General features: G+C 53.6%; 10 protein-coding genes across 10 annotated transcripts; 6 read left to right on the top strand and 4 right to left on the bottom strand.

Moving 5' to 3' along the window:
• Positions 1-1,957: 1,957 nt before the first annotated feature.
• VTN31DRAFT_6765 (uncharacterized protein) lies at positions 1,958-5,643 on the top strand (the record flags this gene model as incomplete). Its single annotated transcript, XM_069407411.1, has 3 exons — positions 1,958-3,951; positions 4,007-5,474; positions 5,536-5,643. The coding sequence occupies 3 exons, from the start codon at positions 1,958-1,960 to the stop codon at positions 5,641-5,643; spliced, it is 3,570 nt and encodes a 1,189-aa protein (XP_069258068.1).
• Positions 5,644-6,706: 1,063 nt separating this feature from the next.
• Positions 6,707-8,716, top strand: VTN31DRAFT_6764 (uncharacterized protein; the record flags this gene model as incomplete). The annotated part of the gene is made up of 4 exons (XM_069407410.1): positions 6,707-7,265; positions 7,327-7,350; positions 7,404-7,682; positions 7,737-8,716. 4 exons carry the CDS (start codon positions 6,707-6,709, stop codon positions 8,714-8,716), a joined length of 1,842 nt encoding a protein of 613 aa, XP_069258067.1.
• Positions 8,717-10,025: 1,309 nt separating this feature from the next.
• VTN31DRAFT_6763 (uncharacterized protein) lies at positions 10,026-11,424 on the top strand (the record flags this gene model as incomplete). Its single annotated transcript, XM_069407409.1, has 4 exons — positions 10,026-10,143; positions 10,209-10,772; positions 10,834-11,066; positions 11,116-11,424. 4 exons carry the CDS (start codon positions 10,026-10,028, stop codon positions 11,422-11,424), a joined length of 1,224 nt encoding a protein of 407 aa, XP_069258066.1.
• A 469-nt stretch (positions 11,425-11,893) lies between these two features.
• Positions 11,894-12,343, top strand: VTN31DRAFT_6762 (uncharacterized protein; the record flags this gene model as incomplete). The annotated part of the gene is made up of 2 exons (XM_069407408.1): positions 11,894-12,046; positions 12,116-12,343. The coding sequence occupies 2 exons, from the start codon at positions 11,894-11,896 to the stop codon at positions 12,341-12,343; spliced, it is 381 nt and encodes a 126-aa protein (XP_069258065.1).
• A 182-nt stretch (positions 12,344-12,525) lies between these two features.
• Positions 12,526-13,260, bottom strand: VTN31DRAFT_6761 (60S ribosomal protein uL5; the record flags this gene model as incomplete). The annotated part of the gene is made up of 4 exons (XM_069407407.1): positions 12,526-12,652; positions 12,711-12,960; positions 13,030-13,177; positions 13,258-13,260. The coding sequence occupies 4 exons, from the start codon at positions 13,258-13,260 to the stop codon at positions 12,526-12,528; spliced, it is 528 nt and encodes a 175-aa protein (XP_069258064.1).
• Positions 13,261-13,589: 329 nt separating this feature from the next.
• VTN31DRAFT_6760 (uncharacterized protein) lies at positions 13,590-14,570 on the top strand (the record flags this gene model as incomplete). The annotated part of the gene is made up of 6 exons (XM_069407406.1): positions 13,590-13,616; positions 13,671-13,679; positions 13,732-13,803; positions 13,864-14,353; positions 14,406-14,453; positions 14,509-14,570. The coding sequence occupies 6 exons, from the start codon at positions 13,590-13,592 to the stop codon at positions 14,568-14,570; spliced, it is 708 nt and encodes a 235-aa protein (XP_069258063.1).
• A 281-nt stretch (positions 14,571-14,851) lies between these two features.
• On the bottom strand, positions 14,852-15,212 carry VTN31DRAFT_6759 (uncharacterized protein; the record flags this gene model as incomplete). Its single annotated transcript, XM_069407404.1, has 2 exons — positions 14,852-14,967; positions 15,035-15,212. The coding sequence occupies 2 exons, from the start codon at positions 15,210-15,212 to the stop codon at positions 14,852-14,854; spliced, it is 294 nt and encodes a 97-aa protein (XP_069258062.1).
• A 927-nt stretch (positions 15,213-16,139) lies between these two features.
• Positions 16,140-16,746, top strand: VTN31DRAFT_6758 (uncharacterized protein; the record flags this gene model as incomplete). The annotated part of the gene is made up of 4 exons (XM_069407403.1): positions 16,140-16,215; positions 16,303-16,375; positions 16,450-16,608; positions 16,665-16,746. The coding sequence occupies 4 exons, from the start codon at positions 16,140-16,142 to the stop codon at positions 16,744-16,746; spliced, it is 390 nt and encodes a 129-aa protein (XP_069258061.1).
• Positions 16,747-16,869: 123 nt separating this feature from the next.
• VTN31DRAFT_6757 (uncharacterized protein) lies at positions 16,870-19,511 on the bottom strand (the record flags this gene model as incomplete). The annotated part of the gene is made up of 4 exons (XM_069407402.1): positions 16,870-17,680; positions 17,728-18,727; positions 18,790-19,285; positions 19,350-19,511. The coding sequence occupies 4 exons, from the start codon at positions 19,509-19,511 to the stop codon at positions 16,870-16,872; spliced, it is 2,469 nt and encodes an 822-aa protein (XP_069258060.1).
• Positions 19,512-19,807: 296 nt separating this feature from the next.
• Positions 19,808-21,380, bottom strand: VTN31DRAFT_6756 (uncharacterized protein; the record flags this gene model as incomplete). Its single annotated transcript, XM_069407401.1, has 4 exons — positions 19,808-20,748; positions 20,815-20,887; positions 20,942-21,180; positions 21,242-21,380. The coding sequence occupies 4 exons, from the start codon at positions 21,378-21,380 to the stop codon at positions 19,808-19,810; spliced, it is 1,392 nt and encodes a 463-aa protein (XP_069258059.1).
• Positions 21,381-21,536: the final 156 nt, after the last annotated feature.

Raw genomic sequence — 21,536 nt, 5'->3', positions numbered from 1 at the left:
GTGCGGGAGGATGAATGCAGGACAGCTTCAGGGGACTGTTGACTGGGGCAGGGCGGCAGGCAGTTGCTGAGGTGTCGCTTCGTCAGCGGATCACGTGATCCCGATGAAACACGTGCATGAATCCCAGCCACAATGTGGCTGATGACATCTCATTACTGTGGCTGAACTGTTGACTTCTCAGGCCTTGATCAAGCCGCATGGAGCCATCTGCTTCCCGTGTCATCTCGTCCATGAATCTAGAATGGCGTTTTGACTACCATCGCGGATCTGAACTTCGGGCATCGTGGGGTTGAAGACTGGTCATGCAGTTTCAACAAATCCAGAGTACTCCGTAGTTCTGTCCTGATACCAGCTGCTGATGCCTGAATCTGAGGCCCCCTGGACGTCGTGGCGATTCTAGATTGATTCTCTTAGTAATGCCTGGGGCAGGAATGTACTGGATGTTGCCTTTTTGCAGCTAACTAGAGGTAGATTACCGGATATTTACTGGATATGGTTTGAGACATGGTGTTGAGCTCAACTCAAATCGGAGGATGATCCGACATTGAAGGATTGTAGAAAAGTACCGAATGCTCGGAATCGAGCTCGGAAAAGCATCGAGCTTGCTATGAGGTTCACATGCGGCCCGCGGTCCTTGATCGCACGGCGCGGAACTCCAAGGAGGGAGCTGCAAGCCATACATAGTATCCTACGAAAGTCTCAGAGAGTCTACTCCTTTTACTCCTCTTGATCCCAAATGACGGCTCGAGATTTGTGTCCTCCACGGTGTCCGCGAGTATCGAGTGCCTCTAAGGACTCGGACTGTAGGACGGAGTTCCGTTCATGTCTCGGGCACGGCTCGGTTGAAGTCGGGGAGAAGAGCGGAAATGGGCCGACAGGGAAGAAATTCGGCGTCGCAATACCCCGACGGAAACCGTGACGAATTGCCCCCCAGGGTTTCCGATCTGACGCCGGTTTGGGGATGGTGAAGCGGGAGCAGCCGAGGAAGGATGACGCTGAATGGACCATGCTAAACCCCCTGGGGTGGAACGAACCTCGGAGAGCATAGGAACCGCGGACAGAGTCGGGAGGGACCTGACTTTTGCTCCTTTTCTGGGGTTCGAATCTCTTCCAAGCGAGGAGGAGAAGGGGCCGATGACGAGATTGCCGAAACCATGCGGAGCTGCAAGTGAGGGTTGAGATATAAAATCGTGGAGGGGAGAAGAATCGATAGGATTAACGGCCTGAGGCCACACTTTCCTTTGCTTGTTTGTTCCCCTCAATTGCGTTGGAGCTGGGTTTCCCCTCACGGCCAGCTTTCATTTTGATCTTTGAATTACTTCTACTCTCTTCAAAAATATCGTCCTTGCCTCAATTTTGAGCTGCTGGACGTCGTGTGACAGAATTGACTCGCTATTTGCCCATTGACTGCCTGGGCATCCGCCCTCATCCGGTTTTGGAGTCGGTGACTCGGTGAGTTTTGCCTTGTACTTTTTTTTTCCCCAATTGTTGTGCAAATTCTTGCAAATTTCCCTGACTAAACTTCAATTGAGCCTCTTATCAATCTGCAAAATCACATGTTCATTGCTTCTCTCCATTCATAGAGTGCATAATCCCGCTTCAGATGGTGTCAGCCATAACCAGGAACTCTCTGCTGATCCATCTTCATTCACCAAATTCAGGTCTCCGATTAAAAATCATTAGTTATTGCTCAAGAACAAGTTGTCGATAAGGAGGCTTTTTTTACGAAAAAAATTCACTCCGGTTCCGGAGCCCCGCCAAGCACTGCTCTGCCAGGGTCCTTATCAGGATCGTCCCCGCCTCGAATTTTTGTACTCTCAATCTCTCGAGTCATTACGCTCAATCTCGCCCGAGAATACGTTCATTGCCTGGAAAGAGTCGGCGCGGCAGCCTTCTCGTCTTCTCCTCGTTTCCTGCGCGCCTCTTCAAAGCCTCTTCCCCGGGCAAAACTGCACCAATGGCGACGAACGCACCACTCGTTCCAGAGGAGGCCGTCGAGGAGGTCGACGGCGGCCTCCAGTCGCATTCGGTTCACCACCGTTTACGGGCCAACTCCACCATCATGCAGTTCAAGAAGATCCTCGTCGCCAATCGAGGCGAGATTCCCATTCGGATCTTCCGAACGGCCCACGAGTTGTCCCTGCAGACCGTCGCCGTCTACTCCTATGAGGACCGTCTCTCAATGCACCGTCAAAAGGCGGACGAAGCCTATGTGATTGGCAAGCGTGGGCAGTATACTCCCGTCGGTGCCTATCTGGCCGGCGATGAGATCATCAAGATCGCTCTCGAACACGATGTGCAATTGATCCACCCAGGCTATGGCTTCCTCTCGGAGAACGCAGAGTTCGCAAGGAAGGTCGAAAAGGCCGGTCTTGTCTTTGTCGGACCTTCCCCTGACACAATTGAGAGCTTGGGTGACAAGGTCTCGGCCCGTCAGCTGGCCATCAAGTGCGGCGTCCCCGTCGTGCCGGGGACGGATGGTCCGGTGGACAAGTTCGAGGATGTCAAGAAGTTCACCGATACCTATGGCTTCCCCATCATCATCAAAGCGGCCTTTGGAGGTGGCGGTCGCGGCATGCGTGTGGTCCGGGAGCAAGAGTCCCTGAGGGATGCATTCGAGCGAGCAACGTCGGAGGCCCGTTCCGCGTTTGGAAACGGGACCGTCTTCGTAGAGCGCTTCCTCGACAAGCCCAAGCATATTGAGGTCCAGCTGCTCGGTGACAATCATGGCAATGTGGTGCATCTGTTCGAACGTGACTGCTCGGTCCAGCGCCGCCATCAGAAGGTCGTAGAATTGGCCCCCGCGAAGGACCTGCCCTCCGACGTCCGCGACAAGATCCTGGCCGATGCGGTCAAGCTGGCCAAGACGGCCCGCTACCGGAATGCGGGCACGGCCGAATTCTTGGTGGACCAGCAGAACCGCTACTACTTCATCGAGATCAACCCTCGCATCCAAGTCGAGCACACCATCACGGAGGAAATCACCGGGATTGATATTGTCGCCGCCCAGATCCAGATCGCCGCCGGTGCCACGCTGGAGCAGCTGGGCCTGACCCAGGACCGCATCACCACTCGCGGCTATGCCATCCAGTGTCGCATCACCACCGAGGACCCGGCCAAGAACTTCCAGCCAGACACCGGCAAGATCGAGGTCTACCGTTCCGCCGGTGGCAATGGCGTCCGACTCGACGGTGGGAACGGCTTCGCCGGTGCCATCATCTCGCCCCATTACGATTCGATGCTGGTCAAGTGCACTTGCCTAGGGTCGACCTACGAGATTGCGCGCCGGAAGATGATTCGGGCGCTGATTGAGTTCCGCATCCGCGGCGTTAAGACCAACATTCCTTTCCTCACGTCCTTGCTGTCCCACCCGACCTTCATCGAGGGCAACTGCTGGACAACCTTCATTGACGACACACCGGAGCTCTTCTCTCTCATTGGTGGCCAGAACCGCGCCCAGAAGTTGCTGGCCTACCTCGGTGACTTGGCCGTCAATGGCAGCAGCATCAAGGGCCAGATCGGCGAGCCCAAGTTCAAGGGCCAGATTGTCCAGCCAGTTCTGCTGGACGACGCTGGGAAGCCCATCGACGTCAGCCAGCCTCCGGCCCATGGCTGGAAGAAAATCATCGATGAGCAAGGCCCCGAGGCGTTTGCGCGTGCCGTGCGCGCGTACAAGGGCTGCCTGGTCATGGACACGACCTGGCGTGACGCCCATCAATCGTTGTTGGCGACGCGCGTGCGAACGATCGACCTGGTCAACATCGCCAAGGAAACCGCTCATGCCTACAGCAACGCGTACAGTTTGGAGTGCTGGGGCGGTGCCACCTTTGACGTCGCGATGCGTTTCTTGTACGAGGATCCTTGGGACCGACTGCGCAAGCTGCGCAAGGCGGTTCCGAACATTCCATTCCAGATGCTCCTCCGAGGCGCTAACGGTGTCGCCTACTCATCGTAAGTAGCATCTAACTTCTATCCCAACTGCGAGATCATTCTAACGGAAACTTAGGCTTCCTGACAACGCCATTTATCACTTCTGCAAGCAGGCCAAAAAGAATGGCGTGGACATCTTCCGCGTGTTTGACGCCCTGAACGATATTGATCAGCTGGAGGTTGGCATCAAAGCGGTCCAGGCGGCTGGTGGTGTGGTTGAGGCTACCGTCTGCTACAGCGGTGACATGCTGAGTCCCGGCAAGAAGTACAACCTGAACTATTACCTCGATCTGGTCGACAAGATCGTCAAGCTCGGTACCCATGTTTTGGGTATCAAGGATATGGCCGGCGTGTTGAAGCCGAAAGCAGCCACGCTCCTGGTTGGCGCGATTCGCAAGAAGTATCCGGATCTGCCCATCCACGTCCATACCCACGACTCTGCCGGTACCGGTGTGGCATCGATGGTTGCCGCTGCGCAGGCGGGCGCCGACGCCGTCGATACTGCGACGGACAGCATGTCCGGCATGACCTCGCAGCCCAGTGTGGGTGCTGTCCTTGCTTCTCTGGAAGGTTCCGGCCTGGATCCGGGTCTGAACATCCGTCATGTTCGCGCTATTGACAGCTACTGGCAGCAGCTCCGCCTGCTGTACTCGCCCTTCGAGGCCGGACTGACGGGTCCGGACCCGGAGGTGTACGAGCACGAGATTCCCGGTGGCCAGCTGACCAACCTGCTCTTCCAGGCGAGTCAGCTCGGGCTGGGTGCTCAATGGGCAGAGACCAAGAAAGCGTACGTGGAGGCCAACTATCTGCTCGGAGATATTGTCAAAGTCACACCTACTTCGAAAGTGGTGGGCGACTTGGCCCAGTTCATGGTGTCCAATAAGCTCAGCAAGGAGGATGTGCTTGCGCGCGCCGACGAACTCGACTTCCCGGCGTCGGTGTTGGAGTTCTTCGAGGGACTCATGGGGCAGCCGTACGGAGGGTTCCCCGAGCCGCTGCGCACCAAGGCGCTGCGCAACCGGCGCAAGCTGGACAAGCGCCCGGGCCTGACGCTGCCACCGCTGGACCTGGCCAAGATCAAGAACGATCTCAAGGAGAAGTTCGGCAACGCCACGGAGACAGACGTGGCCAGCTACGCCATGTACCCGAAGGTGTACGAGGAGTATCGCAAGTTCGTGCAAAAGTACGGCGACCTGTCCGTGCTGCCGACTCGGTACTTCCTGGCGCGCCCGGATATTGGCGAGGAGTTCCATGTCGAGATCGAGCAGGGCAAGGTGCTGATCCTGAAGCTTCTCGCCATCGGGCCGCTCTCGGAGCAGACAGGTCAGCGCGAGGTCTTTTACGAGGTCAACGGCGAGGTGCGCCAAGTCACGGTGGACGACAATCAGGCGGCCGTCGACAACACGGCGCGCATCAAGGCCGACCCGAGCGACAGCAGCCAAGTCGGCGCGCCAATGAGCGGTGTCGTCGTGGAGATCCGGGTCACCGAGGGCCACGAGGTGAAGAAGGGCGATCCGATTGCAGTTTTGAGTGCAATGAAAATGGTAATCTTCCTTTTCTTTACTTTTTTTTTCTTCCTATTTCATTTGCTAACGAGTTGTTTAGGAAATGGTTATTTCGGCACCGCATCATGGCAAGGTATCGAATATCCAAGTCAAGGAGGGCGATTCGGTCGATGGACAAGATTTGATCTGTCGGATTGCAAAAGTGTGATTCTGGGGTTGGTTAAAGCAAGGAATGAATGTTTGAAATACGGTCCGTTATGATGTTGTTGTTTTGCCATTCTTCTGTTCTACCTACGGAGTATCAAACATCAGAACAGTCGAGCAGTTGAATATAGACTCTGATGTTCTTGCCTATTTATTTCAACAAGCCGGGAGGGCTGTTATGGCCAGACCAAGGTGTTCATATACTCCCTGTGTATCGCGAAACGGATTCATTCTTCGCACCAGCTGCATCGCCTCAATCCAAGCGGGAAACGCAAGGGCATCGACGTCTTGGTACTGAGGTTTTGTCGTTCCAACGATGCAATACAATATGGAGTTCTTTGTTCTCTAGAAAGGTTCACTTGGATGTAAGGAACCATCATGCCTTGCGTTAACCCCTAGTACCTGCCAACCCTTTGAAGTCCTGAGTTCGTGTATCTTCAAGACTTTTACTATGCCATACCTTGGACGAGGAGCAAAGAAAAGTGTAAAAAAGAAATAGATCAACATGCCACAGCTGGGATTCGCTGGTGGTCAACCACCCAACTACTAACCAGCCGGCGTGTGGCTTAAGTACGGCTGAGCGGACGGGAAGCCCTGTTTTCCACACCCTATGGTCACATGTGCTGGTACTTCTGGACACAAGGATCAATAACCGACGTATAAGTGGTCCGTATGGTTCCTACACAGACGATTGTTGATCAACGAGTTTGAGAGCCTGAGTAACTTGTGGACTTTGAATCGGAATGCACAAGTTACAACGACGGGTGTGACAATTGCGGATAGTGATTGGTTCGCCGTGAGCTTGAAACTCCTTTTTTGCATCGAATTCGAAAGAAAATTGCAGTGAAAATTCAAATTCCAGCGCCATGGCATGGCCGGTAACTTCGTACAGTAACTTAGTTACTGCAACGGTATGCGCTCGGAGAATGTTCACTTGACATTGTAAGGTAGTAGAAATGCGGAGTACAAGTACTCCGTACCTGAATAGAAATCATACATAAATAGCCCTCGATGTCCTCGTGCTCGTACCTTGTGACCACATCAACAAGTAATAATGGGCATATATAATGTATTCGCGGAATCAGTTTCTCTTCTCATTGTTCCTCGCCCTCGTTCTCTTCCAAATCCTAGGTATTGTTGGTGTCATTGCCGGGTGGGCGGTCTGGCAGCGGAGAGAAGGACAACAACAACAACAGCAACAAACAATTCAGTTGGAATTACCGTTTGATAAGGCCTCAATCACGTCGACACATCTCCTGCAGGACTCTCCGGAAGAAATCTGGGACCCGCTGCTCAATCTCACCAAGATGTCGGTGACCGCGACGGAGCCGCACCTGGTGCGCCTGGGCCCCCATGGCTATGTCCAGGGTCTAACGCTCCTGGACAACTCGGGTCCGTTGGCGCATTATTTTGGCGGTCTCCGCTATGCGTTGCCGCCGCGGCGCCGGTGGGCTCCGGCGCGCCCTCTACCGTTGGATTACGTGTACGGGACCGAATCCGAGCCCGGGAGGCATGATGGTCAGGCGCAGGTGTGTCCGCAGCCGGGAAACCCAGATACGGGTAGCGAGGATTGCTTTCAATTGAATGTCTGGGTGCCGATCGATCGAGGTGATCGACCAAAGGAGGGCAAGTCTTACTTTCTCTCGAGCTGTGCGGGTTTTGTCGGGGACTAATCAATGCGGTGCAGGCTGGCCGGTGATATTCTATATTCGTATGGAGAAATTGTTTCTATTTTGGATGTGAAGCTCGCTGCTAACTTGTTAGACGGCGGCTTTCTTCAAATGGGCTCGCCGAATGGCATGACCTTGGCGCCGTTGCTCAACGAAACCGACGTCAGGGCCGTCGTTGTCGCGCCGGCCTATCGTCTCGCGGTGCTCGGGTTTCTAAGCTCGGCAGAACTCCGCAAAGAAGCGGCCTGGCACGGGGAACCTGTGGGGAATCAGGGCTTCTGGGACCAGCGGGCAGCGCTGGAGTGGACGCATCGAAACGCGCGGTATTTCGGAGGCAACCCAGACGATATCACCATTGCCGGATATTCGGCCGGTATGTGTTTTCCGTCTTTAGATAGGAACAGTCGCTTGGTGCTGACGGACATAGGGTCATACTCTGTGTTCCACCAACTCGCGCATGATCTGTACCTGCCGGACCACAAGTCCATTGTACGACGAGCAATCATGTGGTCCAATGGGCCGGGTGTTCACCCCAAATCCGCGGAAAACGCCCAGGAGCAATTCAACGAGCTTCTCCGCGCCCTGGGGATCCCGCTGGACCTCAAACCGTCGGAGAAGCTCGACCGGTTGCGAAAGCTTCCCGCCCGGACTGTGATCGAGGCCAGCGTCCTAAGCAAGCACCATCAGTACCGACCCTGGGATGACGGCGCCTTCATCTCCAGGCGCCTCTTCCGGGATCTCAACAACGGCGACTTTGCACGCCGGATGATCCGGCGGGGCGTCCGGCTGATGATCGGCGAGTGCAGCGACGAGCACTTTGTCTATCAGGGTTACTACACGCCGAGCGACTCACTACAGGCGGTGCGGGAGCGGCTCAAGGCGGACTACCCGCCGGAGGCCTGCGACGCGCTAGTCGAGCTGTACTACCCGGACGGCAAGCTCCCGCCGGACAGCCGCGACTGGAAGGAGGCCTTTGGGAAGATATACGCAGACATCCAGATCCACATGATGGAGCGCGGGCTGGTGTACGCGCTGGCGCGCGGCGGCGCCGCGCACCTGATCTACCGCTATCGAGTCGAGTTCCGCCTGCAGTGCATTGACCGCATCTTCCCGCCGGAATGGGGGGTCACGCATACAACGGACCTGTACATGTGGCTCTGGGGCAACGGCCAGAGATTAAAAGAGCATGAGAAGCCGCTCGTCCGGAAGGCACTGGTGGATCCGCTGGCCAAGTTCATCCACGGCGACTATCGCGATATGCAATGGGGTACGTCGAGTGTGAGGCAGGCTCGGCGGATGCGGGAGGATGGGTCCGTCGATGTTTGGGAGGATACGCTCTGGTCTCGCGGGGTGACGGTGTGGAAGACATTGCTGCGGGCGTTTGGCGATGTGCGGGCGAAGCTGTGAACTGCCACTGGCTTCTTCATATTATTACTTTCTCGTAAACACTAGCCACGAAGTACTACTTATATTTAATATCATACGCTTATCAGACAAATGCAGCTGCACCATGACAGAACCAGCATGTCCCCCTACTATTACCCAATCATCCCATCTCCGGCAACCACATGAAGTCCCCGAACATGGAACGATAGATTCGACGAAGCCCCGCAATGTTACAAGCACATGGGTTAATCTGACGTCGTCCAGTTTCAAGGGCGTGCCCTTTGCAGAAATGATGGACGGCTACATCCTCGATACTTACCACTTACTAAGTACCCGACATGGAATTCAAAGTATCAACAAGAATAGGCCCTGAGTTATCATATCGAAGCTGCTTCTGTTACTTGTATACTGCTGTGCGACGATATTCATACTAGAAATTCTACAACTTTGCCCATCCTGGAAATAGGTCTGCTCTGTACTAGGCTATTAGGGTTAGTGATGGAAAACATTCACACATCATCAGACAACCGGATGAGTCGTAAGAAGGATAAGTAGGGGCCCTTGGGTAATTGTCGCAAATATCAGTTACAAAGGCGACACATCATCATCATCATCAATGCATATTGTCTGCCACATGCCTCTCCTTTCCAACTTCACATTGGCCAGGAAGTCTAGAAAGAAGACTGTAGTCTCCGAGGCGAAACTGCTATGTACGAGTAAGTAGTTAAATGTTGGCGTGGGCCATGTGGGAGGCTGACCATTGCAGCTGCTCAAGTAGTGATGTAAAAGCAAATGAGCCCATGTTGAAGGGCTTCACTGCGCTTTCTGATGTCCAGGTTTACCTACTGGCAGATTGTCGAAAAGACATCTGCAGTCCTCACGTCGACAAAGGGGTATCAGGGGCTTTTTAGGTAACTAGGTCCCATCATCAAACTCTATACACATACATATAGTTGAGTACCAAGCTCGAGTAATTTCTCAATTTGGGAGACTCTTCATCTTCTTTGAAGAAAATCACCATTTCTCGGGCTATCGAGTGTTCATCTTCCGTGTCTATCAATTGTAGACCCGTGGACGGGAGGGCTCATTCGCCCAGCATTCTGGGAAGTCACGTGATAGGATTCATCTCACGTGACAATGTTTCAGAAAATCATGTGATAATGTGGCGTATTTGGCTGAGTCATCGGTCTTGGTGATTAGCTTCGTGGGGAAGCGATAAAAAAGTATGAACAAGATGAAGCCCTGAAGTTATGACATCCCACCTGTTGTAGTCTTCTTCTTCCAAATCGCTACTTGTTGAACAGGCGGCCGCGCAACGGCACTGGTCGCAATGGATGCCCGTGCAAAGGAGCGATTTGACTTGATTACCGCCAACCTCGCCGAGGTTCTCAATCCAGAGATTATTGAGGGGATTTTGGCGGAGGGGCGTAATCCGCGGGTGTATTGGGGTATGCTTTCCTCGCCTTTCTTTTTTTCCACTCTACAAAGGAAAAGGAGCGCTAACGAAGTTCAGGAACGGCAACAACGGGCCGACCGCATACGGGTTATTTTGTACCGGCGCTGAAGATCGCCCAGCTGCTTGCGGCAGAATGCGACGTGGTGGTGCTGCTTGCGGACATCCATGGGTTTCTGGACAACCTCAAGGCTCCCTTGGAGCTGGTGGAGAGTCGCGCGCAGTACTACCGCCGGATTATCAAAGCGATCCTCGACGCTGTAGGCGTGCAGACGGATAAGTTGAAGTTCGTGCTCGGCAGCGAGTACCAAAAGTCGCCCGAGTATGTGATGGATGTGTATCGGCTGTCATCGTTGATCACGGAGCATGACGCGAAGAAGGCCGGCGCAGAGGTCGTCAAGCAGTCAGCCAGCCCGCCGTTGAGCGGCCTGCTGTACCCCGTGCTGCAGGTGTTGGATGAGGAGCATTTGAAGGCCGACGTGCAACTGGGTGGCGTCGACCAAAGAAAGCTGTTCGTCGCGGCGACCGAGTGGTTGCCGCGCATCGGCTATCGGAAACGCGCCCATCTGATCAACCCCATGGTTGCAGGGTTGAACGGAGGCAAGATGAGTTCTAGCGAGCAGGGTAGGTACAATCTCTGCCGGCGTTTTTGGTCGGAAGATGAGGCTGACGGTGTATTGATTAGACAGCAAGATTGATCTGCTTGACCCCCCAGAGGTTGTCGCGAAGAAGATCCGCAAGGCAGAGGCGGCACCTCGGGTGGTTGAGAACAACGGTGTGATTGCGCTCGTCGAGTCCATTCTCCTTCCAGCGGCCGAGCTCAAGGGGAAGCGGGAGTTTGTAGTCGAACGCAAAGACCAGGAACCCTTGATCTACACTGACATTGAAAAACTCAAGGAAGATTACAAGGAGGACTATGTATGTGTACTATCTCTCGGATACGTGGGCAAGTGCTAACCTGCTACAGCTCACGCCGCAATTGCTCAAGCCGGCCGTTTCGAAAGCTCTGAGTGAGCTGATGAGCCCGATCCAGGCCGCGTACCAGGCATCGCCCGAGTGGCAAGAGATCACTGCCAAGGCATACCCTGTGGTTGAACCTCCCAAGAAGCAGAAGAAGGTCAAAGACAAGGGGAGTCTGTACCCGGGGAAGAAGAAGCAGGCGGATGGGGAACAGCAGCAGCAGCAGCAACAACAACAACAACAACCACAACAACCACAACAAGATCTTCCCTCGCGGCCAAAAGAGGATGGGCAAAAAGAGGAAAGCCAAGAATAGATTTCATGAAGCTGTATGCAGCATTATACATAAATGGCAGAGCCATATGACTTTTAGAATTATTTCGCCTTTTGAATACAGTACATAGATCGATCTTATATTTTAGACTTTGCTTAAAGCGGCAAGGACCAGGATCCAAGAGGTTCCAGAGATCTAGACGCAGATGGCAAGCACCTTCCACACATGCACCTTCCCCGGACTTGTTAACGATTACTTGGATCTACATCCGGGGCTCCAATCATGATGTATTGCTTGCAGACCCCCCCTACCCTCCCAGTTTTCCCTGTCTTCTTCATCACATAATACTAGGATTAATAATCCAAGAAGTTTATAAAGGAGTTGTACGAGTAGCTTCAACCCCGCTCTTCCTAGCATCATCCATCAACCTTAGGTAGCTCTCGATTGTATATCATCTAAGCTGTCCTGTACATACACGAGCGAGTCCATCGCAGAAACAAACCGTGAGAAGATGTCCTCCGACTCCTCCCCTCCTCGTCGCCACTGGAACGGCCTCCCCGGTGCTCGCCACGAGCATCAAAACGTCTGGATCAACGGCGGACCTCGCAGTCCTGCTCCCAAACCAGCGTGGTATGGCTGGGATGAGGCGTGGAAGACTCGAAGGGTATATATAGAATCTTCCTTTTTTTTTTCTATTTTGACTCTACAGATGATACTAACTGGGGCAATATAGGCTTCAGACTCAAGTACCCTGTCGGCCAGTTCTACTGGATCGAATAGTAGTACCAATGGCAGCAAAGCCAGCAAGCCATTCGAGAAGTTGCAGGAGCTGAAGCGGAACTTGCCCCATCATCAGACGAATGAGTTCCGCCAGCGCAAGATGAGCTGGGACGATCAGATTGGGCCGCAACGGAAGGGGCTTTTGGCTTCGTGGTGGAATGGGTATGTTCGGGGACAATGAGCTGTTTCTGTGAAGTATGTAAGGTAGTCTCTGCCTCGACGATACGTCTCTTGCTTGAGAGGTTCGAGAGGTCGATGTATTAGGGATAGTTTTTTTTGGGAATCGATTAATTCATCATTTTGAACATCCGTTGTATTGACCCTTTTCTGCACTGAAACAAGAAAGGAATACTGCCATTTCATTTATCGCACAATGCCCTCAAATCGGTTCTTGAACCATTTGATCGTCTCTTCCCGAGTGATCCGGTGGCTGGCGCCAATGCGGGCCTTCGCACGTCGGCGTTTGGCAACACGCTCGCCAGGACGGGTCCTGCTCTCGTTAGTCTCCTTGTGAAGACTGAGAACGTAGAAAAAAATGCCCAACATACATGATGCAGTAAAAGTCCATGCCGTAGATACCAATGCCCGGATCATACTTGATGCCCAGGTCAATGTGCTCGCTGATGCCGAAGCCAAAGTTGCCCGTCTCGGAGAAATTGCGGCGCTTCAGCTCGTACTCCTTGACCTTGAGGCCACGCTCGAGAATCTCCTCGGCCTTGGGACCACGCACGGTGACGTGCACAGCGATCTTCTCGTTACGGCGGATACCGAACGTACGGACGGTGTAGCGGGCCTTGCCTGCACGAATCCATCAGCCTCCCTGTCTGCGCCGATTGCCCGTTTCCCGATTTCGAGAGGATTCCATACTGTACACCGGAGTCTGACCGCTAAGCTGCTCCAGCACCTTCGCGGCACGAGTGAGACGGTCACCGGACTCGCCGACGGAGATATTCAGCACGAGCTTCTGAATGCGCAGCTCGCGCATCGGGTTTTGGCTCTTGTCCTTGCCTTCCGACTGTGAATTTTGTCAGCCAAATTTTTTCCTTTTTTGCCGACACTATTCCAATGGCTCGAAATGGATCAATATTGACATACCATGGCGACTGATGGCGATCCCGTCGATGCTCAGAGTCAAAGGGCTCAAGAAAGAGTTGGTCAGAAAAGATGTTGTGTGGGTGAAAAGGCAAGCGAAAGCCCTTAGTGGCTTGGCATTTGCAGGTCCGCTGCCGACGTCGCGCTAAACCAGATCGGGAACATTGCTGAACTCCAGAAACCTTGGAAACCTTTCGTTGCTCGAAACCTTGAAAAACGAACAAGTCCATTTTGACCACCTGTTGCGGACATCTCTATCGTCTGTGGCCGACAGACGCTAGTGTCCTCATTCTTTGGAATTGTTCAAGTCGCATTCGTGCGCACCTCTGCCCACCATGGCGGCCAACAAGCAGGGGAAGATGGTGAGTTACTGCAGCTCCCTCTCATTGACTGGCATCAGCTAACAACGGTCCCAGGAAAATCTTGTATGTCGTTCTTGAAGTCAATCTTCATTGTTATCATACTGATCCCGCTCAGATCAACTACCGAATGCGCGTCACTTTGACCGACGGTCGTCAGATGACCGGTCAAATGCTCGCATTCGACAAGGTACAATATCATCCAATTGAAACTCTCTCGATAAAGAACCATTACCTCTGACGCCCGTAGCACATGAACCTCGTCCTCGCCGACACAGAAGAATTCCGCCGCATCAAGCGAAAAGCGACCAAGCAAGCCCCCGGCACCTCCTCCTCCAACGCGCCGCTCGTTGAAGCCGAAGAGAAGCGCACGCTGGGACTGACAATAGTCCGCGGCACCCACGTCGTCTCGTGCTCCGTTGACGGCCCGCCGCCTGCTGATCCCTCCGCGCGTCTCGGCACGTCCGGCCCCGGTGGCGTTCCCACGGGTACCGGTGCCGCGACTCTGACTGCTGGCCCCGGTATTAGCAGACCTGCTGGACGTGGATTGCCCGTTGGCCTGATGGGCCCTGCGGCGGGTGTTGGAGGTCCAGCACCGCCCCCGCCCGGGGGATTTGGTGGTCAATTCCCTCCGCCGCCGCCGGGTGGTTTCCCAGGCGCGCCTCCGCCGGGTTTCGCGGGGAGAGGCGGGCCTCCAGGACCGCCGGGCCCTCAGGGACCTGCGCCTCCGGGTGCTCCTCGTATGTATCACCAATCTTTTTCCAATAATGCTTGGTTCTAACAGTAATATAGCGGGCTTTGGTGCTCCTGGCTTCCCTCCAGGTGCTCCTGGTGGACCACGTAAGTATCCCTGAGCTCGACTACAGTCACTCGAAGTGGTGCTAATCCATCCTAGCTGCTGGATTTCAACCACCGCCGGGATTCCAGCCTCCAGGCCAAGGACGTGGCTACAGATGAACGTCTACTTCTCATGAATATACCCCCAAAAGGAGCATGGCATGGAATTGATCATTGTTTCTCCAAGAACCATAAAATTTGCTGCAATCATGTCACGAGAACTAATTACATTACTTCGCGGCCTGGACGCCTCCAACCGCTGCTGTATGCAGCGACGACTATGTCCGTCAGCTGAGCTAGACAGTACTATGTGCAGCACACCTAGAGAAAGACAGGTGCAGAATCAATACAACGTGTCAGGAACTGAAAGGGCACATGTAACATTGTTCAACAAGAACCAGTCATCTGAAATAAAGCGGGTTGTGGTTGATGGGCTGCGCTCGTGATTTCTCCTGTAAAGGGCTTGGGTTGTCCACGTTTTGGCTTCGCAAAGGTCCTGTCCTGCCAAATGTTTTCCCTTGAACACAATTAGTAACCGCCACTCGATGTATATCCAATGAAAAACGGGGGACGTAGGCTGCTACGTTTGGGCAGGTCTCCCCTGTCTCTCCTCTCGTCCAGCGCACTTGGGAGATCAACCGCTCGGTCCGCAAACCGTTGCGGAAGGCGGATGGTCTCGCCAGCAATTCTGAAGGCGAAAAAAAAGGTCCAATCCCGTCTGAAGTACTTGCACAATAGTGCTTTCAGAAGCTTCGTGAACATCTTTCCAAGAGGCACACTGACACCAATGCCAAAAGTTGCAAAATCGGTCACCACTCAGGGTTCTGGATTGCGGGGCACGCACGCTCCGCGGCGATTGGAAGCCAGCAAAGCGAATTGATAGCATCGAGAGACGTGCCCTGTCCAGCAATGTCGCAGTAACTTTCTGTAACAGTAAAATTGCAGTACTGACTCGATCCTCCAGGTCATTTGCCCAGCTAGATACTTCGGGTTAGGTTAGCAGAAACGAGAATCACTGCAAGTAATTGTCTGTATGTGAGCGAGCGGGGGGACATGTTCAGCGTTGAGAGACGGGTCAAAGTGTAGCTTGTGTGGAGGATCAATCGAATCCAATTGCATTTTTTTTTGCTTCGTCGGCTGCAAGTGCGGTGTAGGTCGGAAAGTACTACAGTACTCCTCGACTGCTCCGTTCATAGCTTTCTCCATGCAACTGGCAAGGAAAGGCGCGGCGGAAATGCCACGTGACTTGGGTCCACCGGAGCCGCGCTCTTCTAAACCAAAACAGGTAAGACTGAGCGCATGGGCCCCGATAGGCCCGATGGTCCCGATGCCGGCTTCCGTGAAGGAGGTCAGTTGGTGAGGAGTGAGGAGAAGAATAACTAAGAGAGTACTCCGTATTTTGACCCCAACTTTTCGGAGAATTGCTCGTTCCCTCCAACGCGGTTTAACCTATATTAACCAGCTTCTTCACGTCTGTCTCTTTTGCCCTCGGCTCAATCGATTCATAAGAGGGGCGTTCTTCATTGGCACAAGGCGTCACCGGAGTCCTTCCTGGAATTGCGGAAAATTCAACCCGTTTGATTTGACTTTCGATTCCATTCCCCGTTCGCAATCTTTTTGTCATTGTAACACCGAAGTTCTCGAGAAAAAAAAAAAGGGGGAAAGACCGAAAGAGAGAGATCCTTCAAGATGGCGCTGGCAATCATCAGAAACATCAACGCGCGGATCCGATCAAACAAGGTGTTGGATTACTTTTGCTCAACACGTACGTGTCTTCCCCGAATCCAGAGGGGGAATATTCCCAGAGTGAGCAGCAGGGAAAGCTGATTACTCAATGGACTCTTCGGAACAGATTTCTGGGGGCCGGCATCAAACTTTGGTATTCCGATCGCCGCGATCATGGACACGCAAAAGGATCCTGAAATGTGCGTCGAGATTGTTTCCCCCCCACCCCTTCACGTTCTTTTTGACCGCGGAATACTGATATCGTCGGTTCCAGCATCTCCGGATCGATGACCGCCGCCCTGATTCTCTACGCCGGGACATTTATGCGCTACGCTCTGGCCGTCACGCCCAAGAATTACCTTCTGTTTGCCTGCCATGCAGTGAACTTTGGGGCACAGACAACTCAGGGGTATCGGTATATGAACTATTGGTAGTACGTATCTCCTATTTCGTTTCTAGGGAGGGTGTCACCGTACTAATGTTTGATAGCTGGGGTGGACGAGAAAAAGCGATGGCCGCAAAGCCGGCGGCCGGGGAAGGCGAACAGGTGGCGGCGGCGGCGAAGCAGTAGAGGTAGTCCAATGTGGATAGCGGTAGATTTGAAAGAATATGTGAAAAGAAGTTCACGGCCAGAGTGAACTATACGCTAGGATGATATTATTCTGTCTATGTAATGGTAAAGCTAACGACGTCATTATCTTCTCGTGCGCCGAATCTCCGCAATTGCTCTTCGTCGATGGTCGGATTCCGCGAACAGCGCCTCGATCAGATCGACAACTTCATCCGCCGTAAACTCCAGGTGCAGCTCGCCTTCTGTCCAGAGGAACTTGATGTCCGCCAGCGAGCTCTCGAGGATATTGATCAGGTACTGGAACTTGAGCCAATTGCGGACGTACACCGCCGCCATGGACACGGCCTCCGGGTTGTGGTCGGGCCGGAAAATGTCCTCCAGCTCGGACAGTTTGTTGCAAAACGATACCAGGCGCTGCGACTCCGCCTCGGAGATGTCCGACAGATCTTCGATGTCGATGATGACCTTGTTGATCGCGCTAGCCAGCAGCGAGCCCAGCGCCTGCAGCAACGCTGAGCGGGACAGGATCGGCTGCCACTCGCGCTGCACCGTCCGGATCCGGTCCACCGTTGCGGCGACCGCGTTCTCGCACTCGCTCAGGAACGGTTGCTCCGAGCAGTGGGCGAACCCCTGGCTGCCGTCGAGCAGGTCGGTGACAATGGTCCGCTGCGTTTGCAGCTCCTTACTGTAGGACATCCTCCCGAATCGCTCTAGGCCGTCAATGTCGGGGGCGAGGCGGTCCAGGAGTTGGTGGGTCTCAGCGATGCCACGCATCTGCTCGGCGAGGTACATGCTGTCGTTGTAGAGGTAGATTTGGCCGGAGTTCAGCTTCAAAGGGTATATGGATGGCGCTGTGGCTTTGAACATGGCGAGAATGAGCGTCGGGAGCCCAAGCAGTCCGCTTCCCGAAGACGACACACGGCTGTTCGCGAACCTGGTGTACTGTTAGTCAGGCCTGTGGTCCAACTGCGGATCACTTACTCTGGATTTGTTAATGACTCGGCGTCCGCAATCTGACGTTGAACCAACTCGATGATGGCGTCCGGAATGTCGGTGACAGTGTAACTCTCCTTGAGCGTGATTTCTTTTGGCGCAGGTTGTTTAGCAGGCTCAGGTTCCTGTTTGGCGGGAGCTGGAGCAACTGGTTGTGACTTTTCATCCTCGTCATCATCCCAGCCCCAGGCGTCCGCCACATCGTCGTTGTCATCACCGCCAGGAGGCTGAGATGCTTCGTGCGTATCATCTTCCAAGCCCCAAGCACTGACATCCTCGTCCTCTGCTGCCGCCGGAGCAGAAGCGGGCTCGGATTTGGACTCAGGCCTCGCCTTGTTCGGCTCTTCCTCTTCTTCCTTGTCCCATGCAGCATCCCAGTCGTCGGTTGCGGTATCGAGGAGAACATCTTCTTTTTGTTCGACCATCTCTGTCTCAATTCGTTCGACTTGCTTCGTCTCTCCCTTGCTTGCCGCCAAGATCTTGCGTACTTGGTCTAGTGAATCGACACGACGTTTTGTCAGCCATAGACGGGGCACTTGATCCACCCACGAGACAAGCTCTTCGTGGCCGTGCCAGCCGAGGCTTTCAACTGTACGACAGAATTCAAGGACTCGGTCCAACGTCTTCTCAAAGTCATGCAAACGACTGAGATCAACTGGTATTGCAGCCGTTAACCACCAGTTGATAATCTTCGACGAAACACGAGGCAGAATAGTTTCGGATAATGGCTGGGCGATGGGAGCGGGCAGCCGTGGGTGTAAATATCCAAGTACCCAAGCGATCCGGTCCAGCACATCAGATACCGTCGATGGAGTCGGCTCGCCGACAATGATGCCGGATTCCGCGACTGTCACGTCATGGCTCTCCCCGGAACCCAAAGGTCTTGAGATATTATAGATAATCGATTCGAGTAAATCACGCTGAAAAGACTGATTCACAGATTCCAGCATTCCCAATCGCGACAAGGACTCGATAATTTGTTCAAGAGCTTACCCGGCCAGTAAGCACACCTAGTCGAATCAAAGAACCGCAGGGAGAGTAAACACTGACCATCTCCATTGCTGATGCGGAGCTCTTTTTTGTCTCTGTCAATGCGCACCTCGGCCGACCAGCGGAGCAGAAGCAACTCCACGATCGAGTTGCGTAACGTGGAAGTATTCTCCCGGAGAATACTCGTGAGATTGCCATACCTCGCAAATCTGGCTGTCCCTAGGGTATCGTAGACAGACTCCAAGATCTCGATGGCATCCTTGATGCGCTCCTCCTCCACAGCCTGATGTCCGCTGTCCAATCTCCCGGTGAACTCCTGAACTTCTTCCAGGACCCCAGTAACCGCTTCATTAAAGGCAAGCTCGGTCTGCATCAACTGCACCTTGGCAGAGGCATCTCGAACCGCCAATTGCAGCGGCTTGGTATTTTCATGTTGCGCGACGATCTCTCGTGCTGTCTCTCGCGAGCGCTCAATGTCGGCATGTAATTGTTTTGCCTGGGAAATCCACCCGTCTACGTCGTCGGCGGTTTGCTCGCTGAGGGCGTGGATCTCTTTCTGTAGAAAATCCCACTGTCAATTTGGAAGCCCCGGAACGTAGTAAAGGGGTGCGTCGCCTCACCTCGAGCTGCTCTCTGGCTTGCGCTATCCTCTCCAACTGTCGTGAAAGAGCCGAGATGGGGAATTCAGCGGCCACGATTTCCTCGGAGCTTGGGTACGCCCCATCCACCACGAAATCCAGCACCGATTGGCACAATTGCTCTTCGGAAACGGTCGCGGGCATTGTGGGCGATCCATCTGAGCCGTAGCCGGGAACAAAAATCACGAGAATGTCCAGAAGAGCGTGCCACTCCTCTGCGTTGGTTACCTTGGAGTTGATCGATGAGCTGTCTGCAACTCCTCGTCTGATTGGGCATTCAAGAGATCGTTGAATCACGTGATAACCCAATCCCTGAAACTGCGGGTCAAGAAGCTTGACTCGAGCCTTCGATATGGCAAGTTGGATCTACTAATCCTATTGAAATCAAAGCTTCTATTAAGTACCTAGTATTCTATCCCGTTCATACATCGAATCTCGTGTCAAACGTCAGAAACACCCTTGTCAACAACCTTGACAGTTTCTTCGGTTTGTGCATCCTCTGAAGAATCATCCACCTGCTTCTCTGGCTCCTTCACCTGCCATGCACTCCAAGTGGTTGTCGGGACGGAAGCCCAGAAGACGGCGGCCGCCACAACAATGTTCTGAAGCAAAGAGACGTTCTTGGAAGAACCAAGCGCGTAGGAGATGGTGCTGGCCAGCGACTCGCTGGACCGGACGACAGCAGAAGCAAAGGTAAGGTTTTCGATGCTGGTATCAAAGCACCCCAGGATCCAGTAACCCCAAACTGCGAATGCGTTGTAGCCGATCCAGTAAATCAGATACGGCAGCACTGCGCGCGCGAATCCTGGCGTGTAAATGTCGAAGACCGGGTGGGACTTCCCAAACTCCGCTTCCAGAACCAGATTATAGATGTATGTTGCGGTGTAAGAGGCAAAGAGCACGATCCATCCGACCTTTGCCCGCGTCGGCCGACTAACCCGCGTATAATCCAGAAACCAGCCAAAGATCACGTTCGCAATGAGCCCAATCCACGTCACGATGAAGCCGGCCACGGCGCGGCCCTGGACGGAGAAGTACGTAGTCAAGTAATTGCCCTCATATGTTTGGGCCCACTGGTTCGTGAGGAAGATAGGCACCAGGGCCGCAATTTCCTTGCGCCGCAAAACATACCAGAATCTGCGGAAGCCTTCGACTAGAGTCGTTCGCGGTGGCACTTTTGGTTTAGTGCCGTCTTTGCGGATGAGCTTGTTCACAGGCGAGATGAGGAGCGCGAGTGGAAGACCGAGGCATTGCAATGAGATGAGGACCAGGTATGCCTTGGGACTCGTCGCGCCTTGCTCGGAATTGCCGACATTCAAAGCCAACAAGATGGAGGAACTAATAATGGTGCCAATCTTGTTCAGACCGAACCAAACGGCAACTAGAAGATTTAAAATTTCAGCAAACGGTCATAGAAACTCGACGAGAAAGCTAGGGGGTGACTAACTGTAAGCTGCTTTTCTATTTTCTTCCGGATACCCGACGCCGATGGCTGCTTCTGAGACCCAAAGCGCCGCCGCCTGTTTCTTGTCAGTGACAGGCAATACAAAAGAAAGTGACAGCGCAAAACGTACCGAAATACCGCAAGTTGCCGCGCCAAATAGAAGAAACCATTGCGTGCCATAGACACTGTTGCAGTACAGAGCAGCTGAATATGGCGCAAATCCGAGGGTGCCCAACACCAACACCCATTTCAAGCTCCATCGGTTGGAAAGCACCGCGAACACGGGACTCAACACGACCATGATTGCAAAGGTGATCACATTTGCGGCATTAACAAAGAACGGCTCGGCGAGACCGCCGGCACCGAGACCTAACAGAGAAGGCCATTTAGTTATTGTTCTGAAAATGCAAGGAAAATCATCGAGACTCACTTGCAAGGGCCATCCATATTCCCGGTTGCGTGAAGCTCACCAACCCCAGGATGATGGCATTGAACAGGGAACTTCGATAGAAAAGATAGAGCTTGCTCCTGGCAGGGACTGGATTCCCTGCCGAAGTGAGTTCCGCCATGAGATCTGGAGTTGACTCTTCGAGGCCTGGACAATAATAGATCTATTCAGACTCAATGATCAGAATGTCCGATCCCGATGCATGACATGCTAGCCGTGGCGATGCCTATCTATTAATGCGACAAGTGACAGGCAATTGACTGGCGACTCGACAAAC

The sequence above is a fragment of the Thermomyces dupontii genome, assembly GCF_041956625.1.
Source record: "Thermomyces dupontii strain NRRL 2155 unplaced genomic scaffold VTN31scaffold_8, whole genome shotgun sequence".
Lineage (NCBI taxonomy): Eukaryota > Fungi > Ascomycota > Eurotiomycetes > Eurotiales > Trichocomaceae > Thermomyces > Thermomyces dupontii.
The sequence above is the reverse complement of the archived record's forward strand: the minus strand, read 5'-3'. Positions and strand labels throughout refer to the sequence as shown.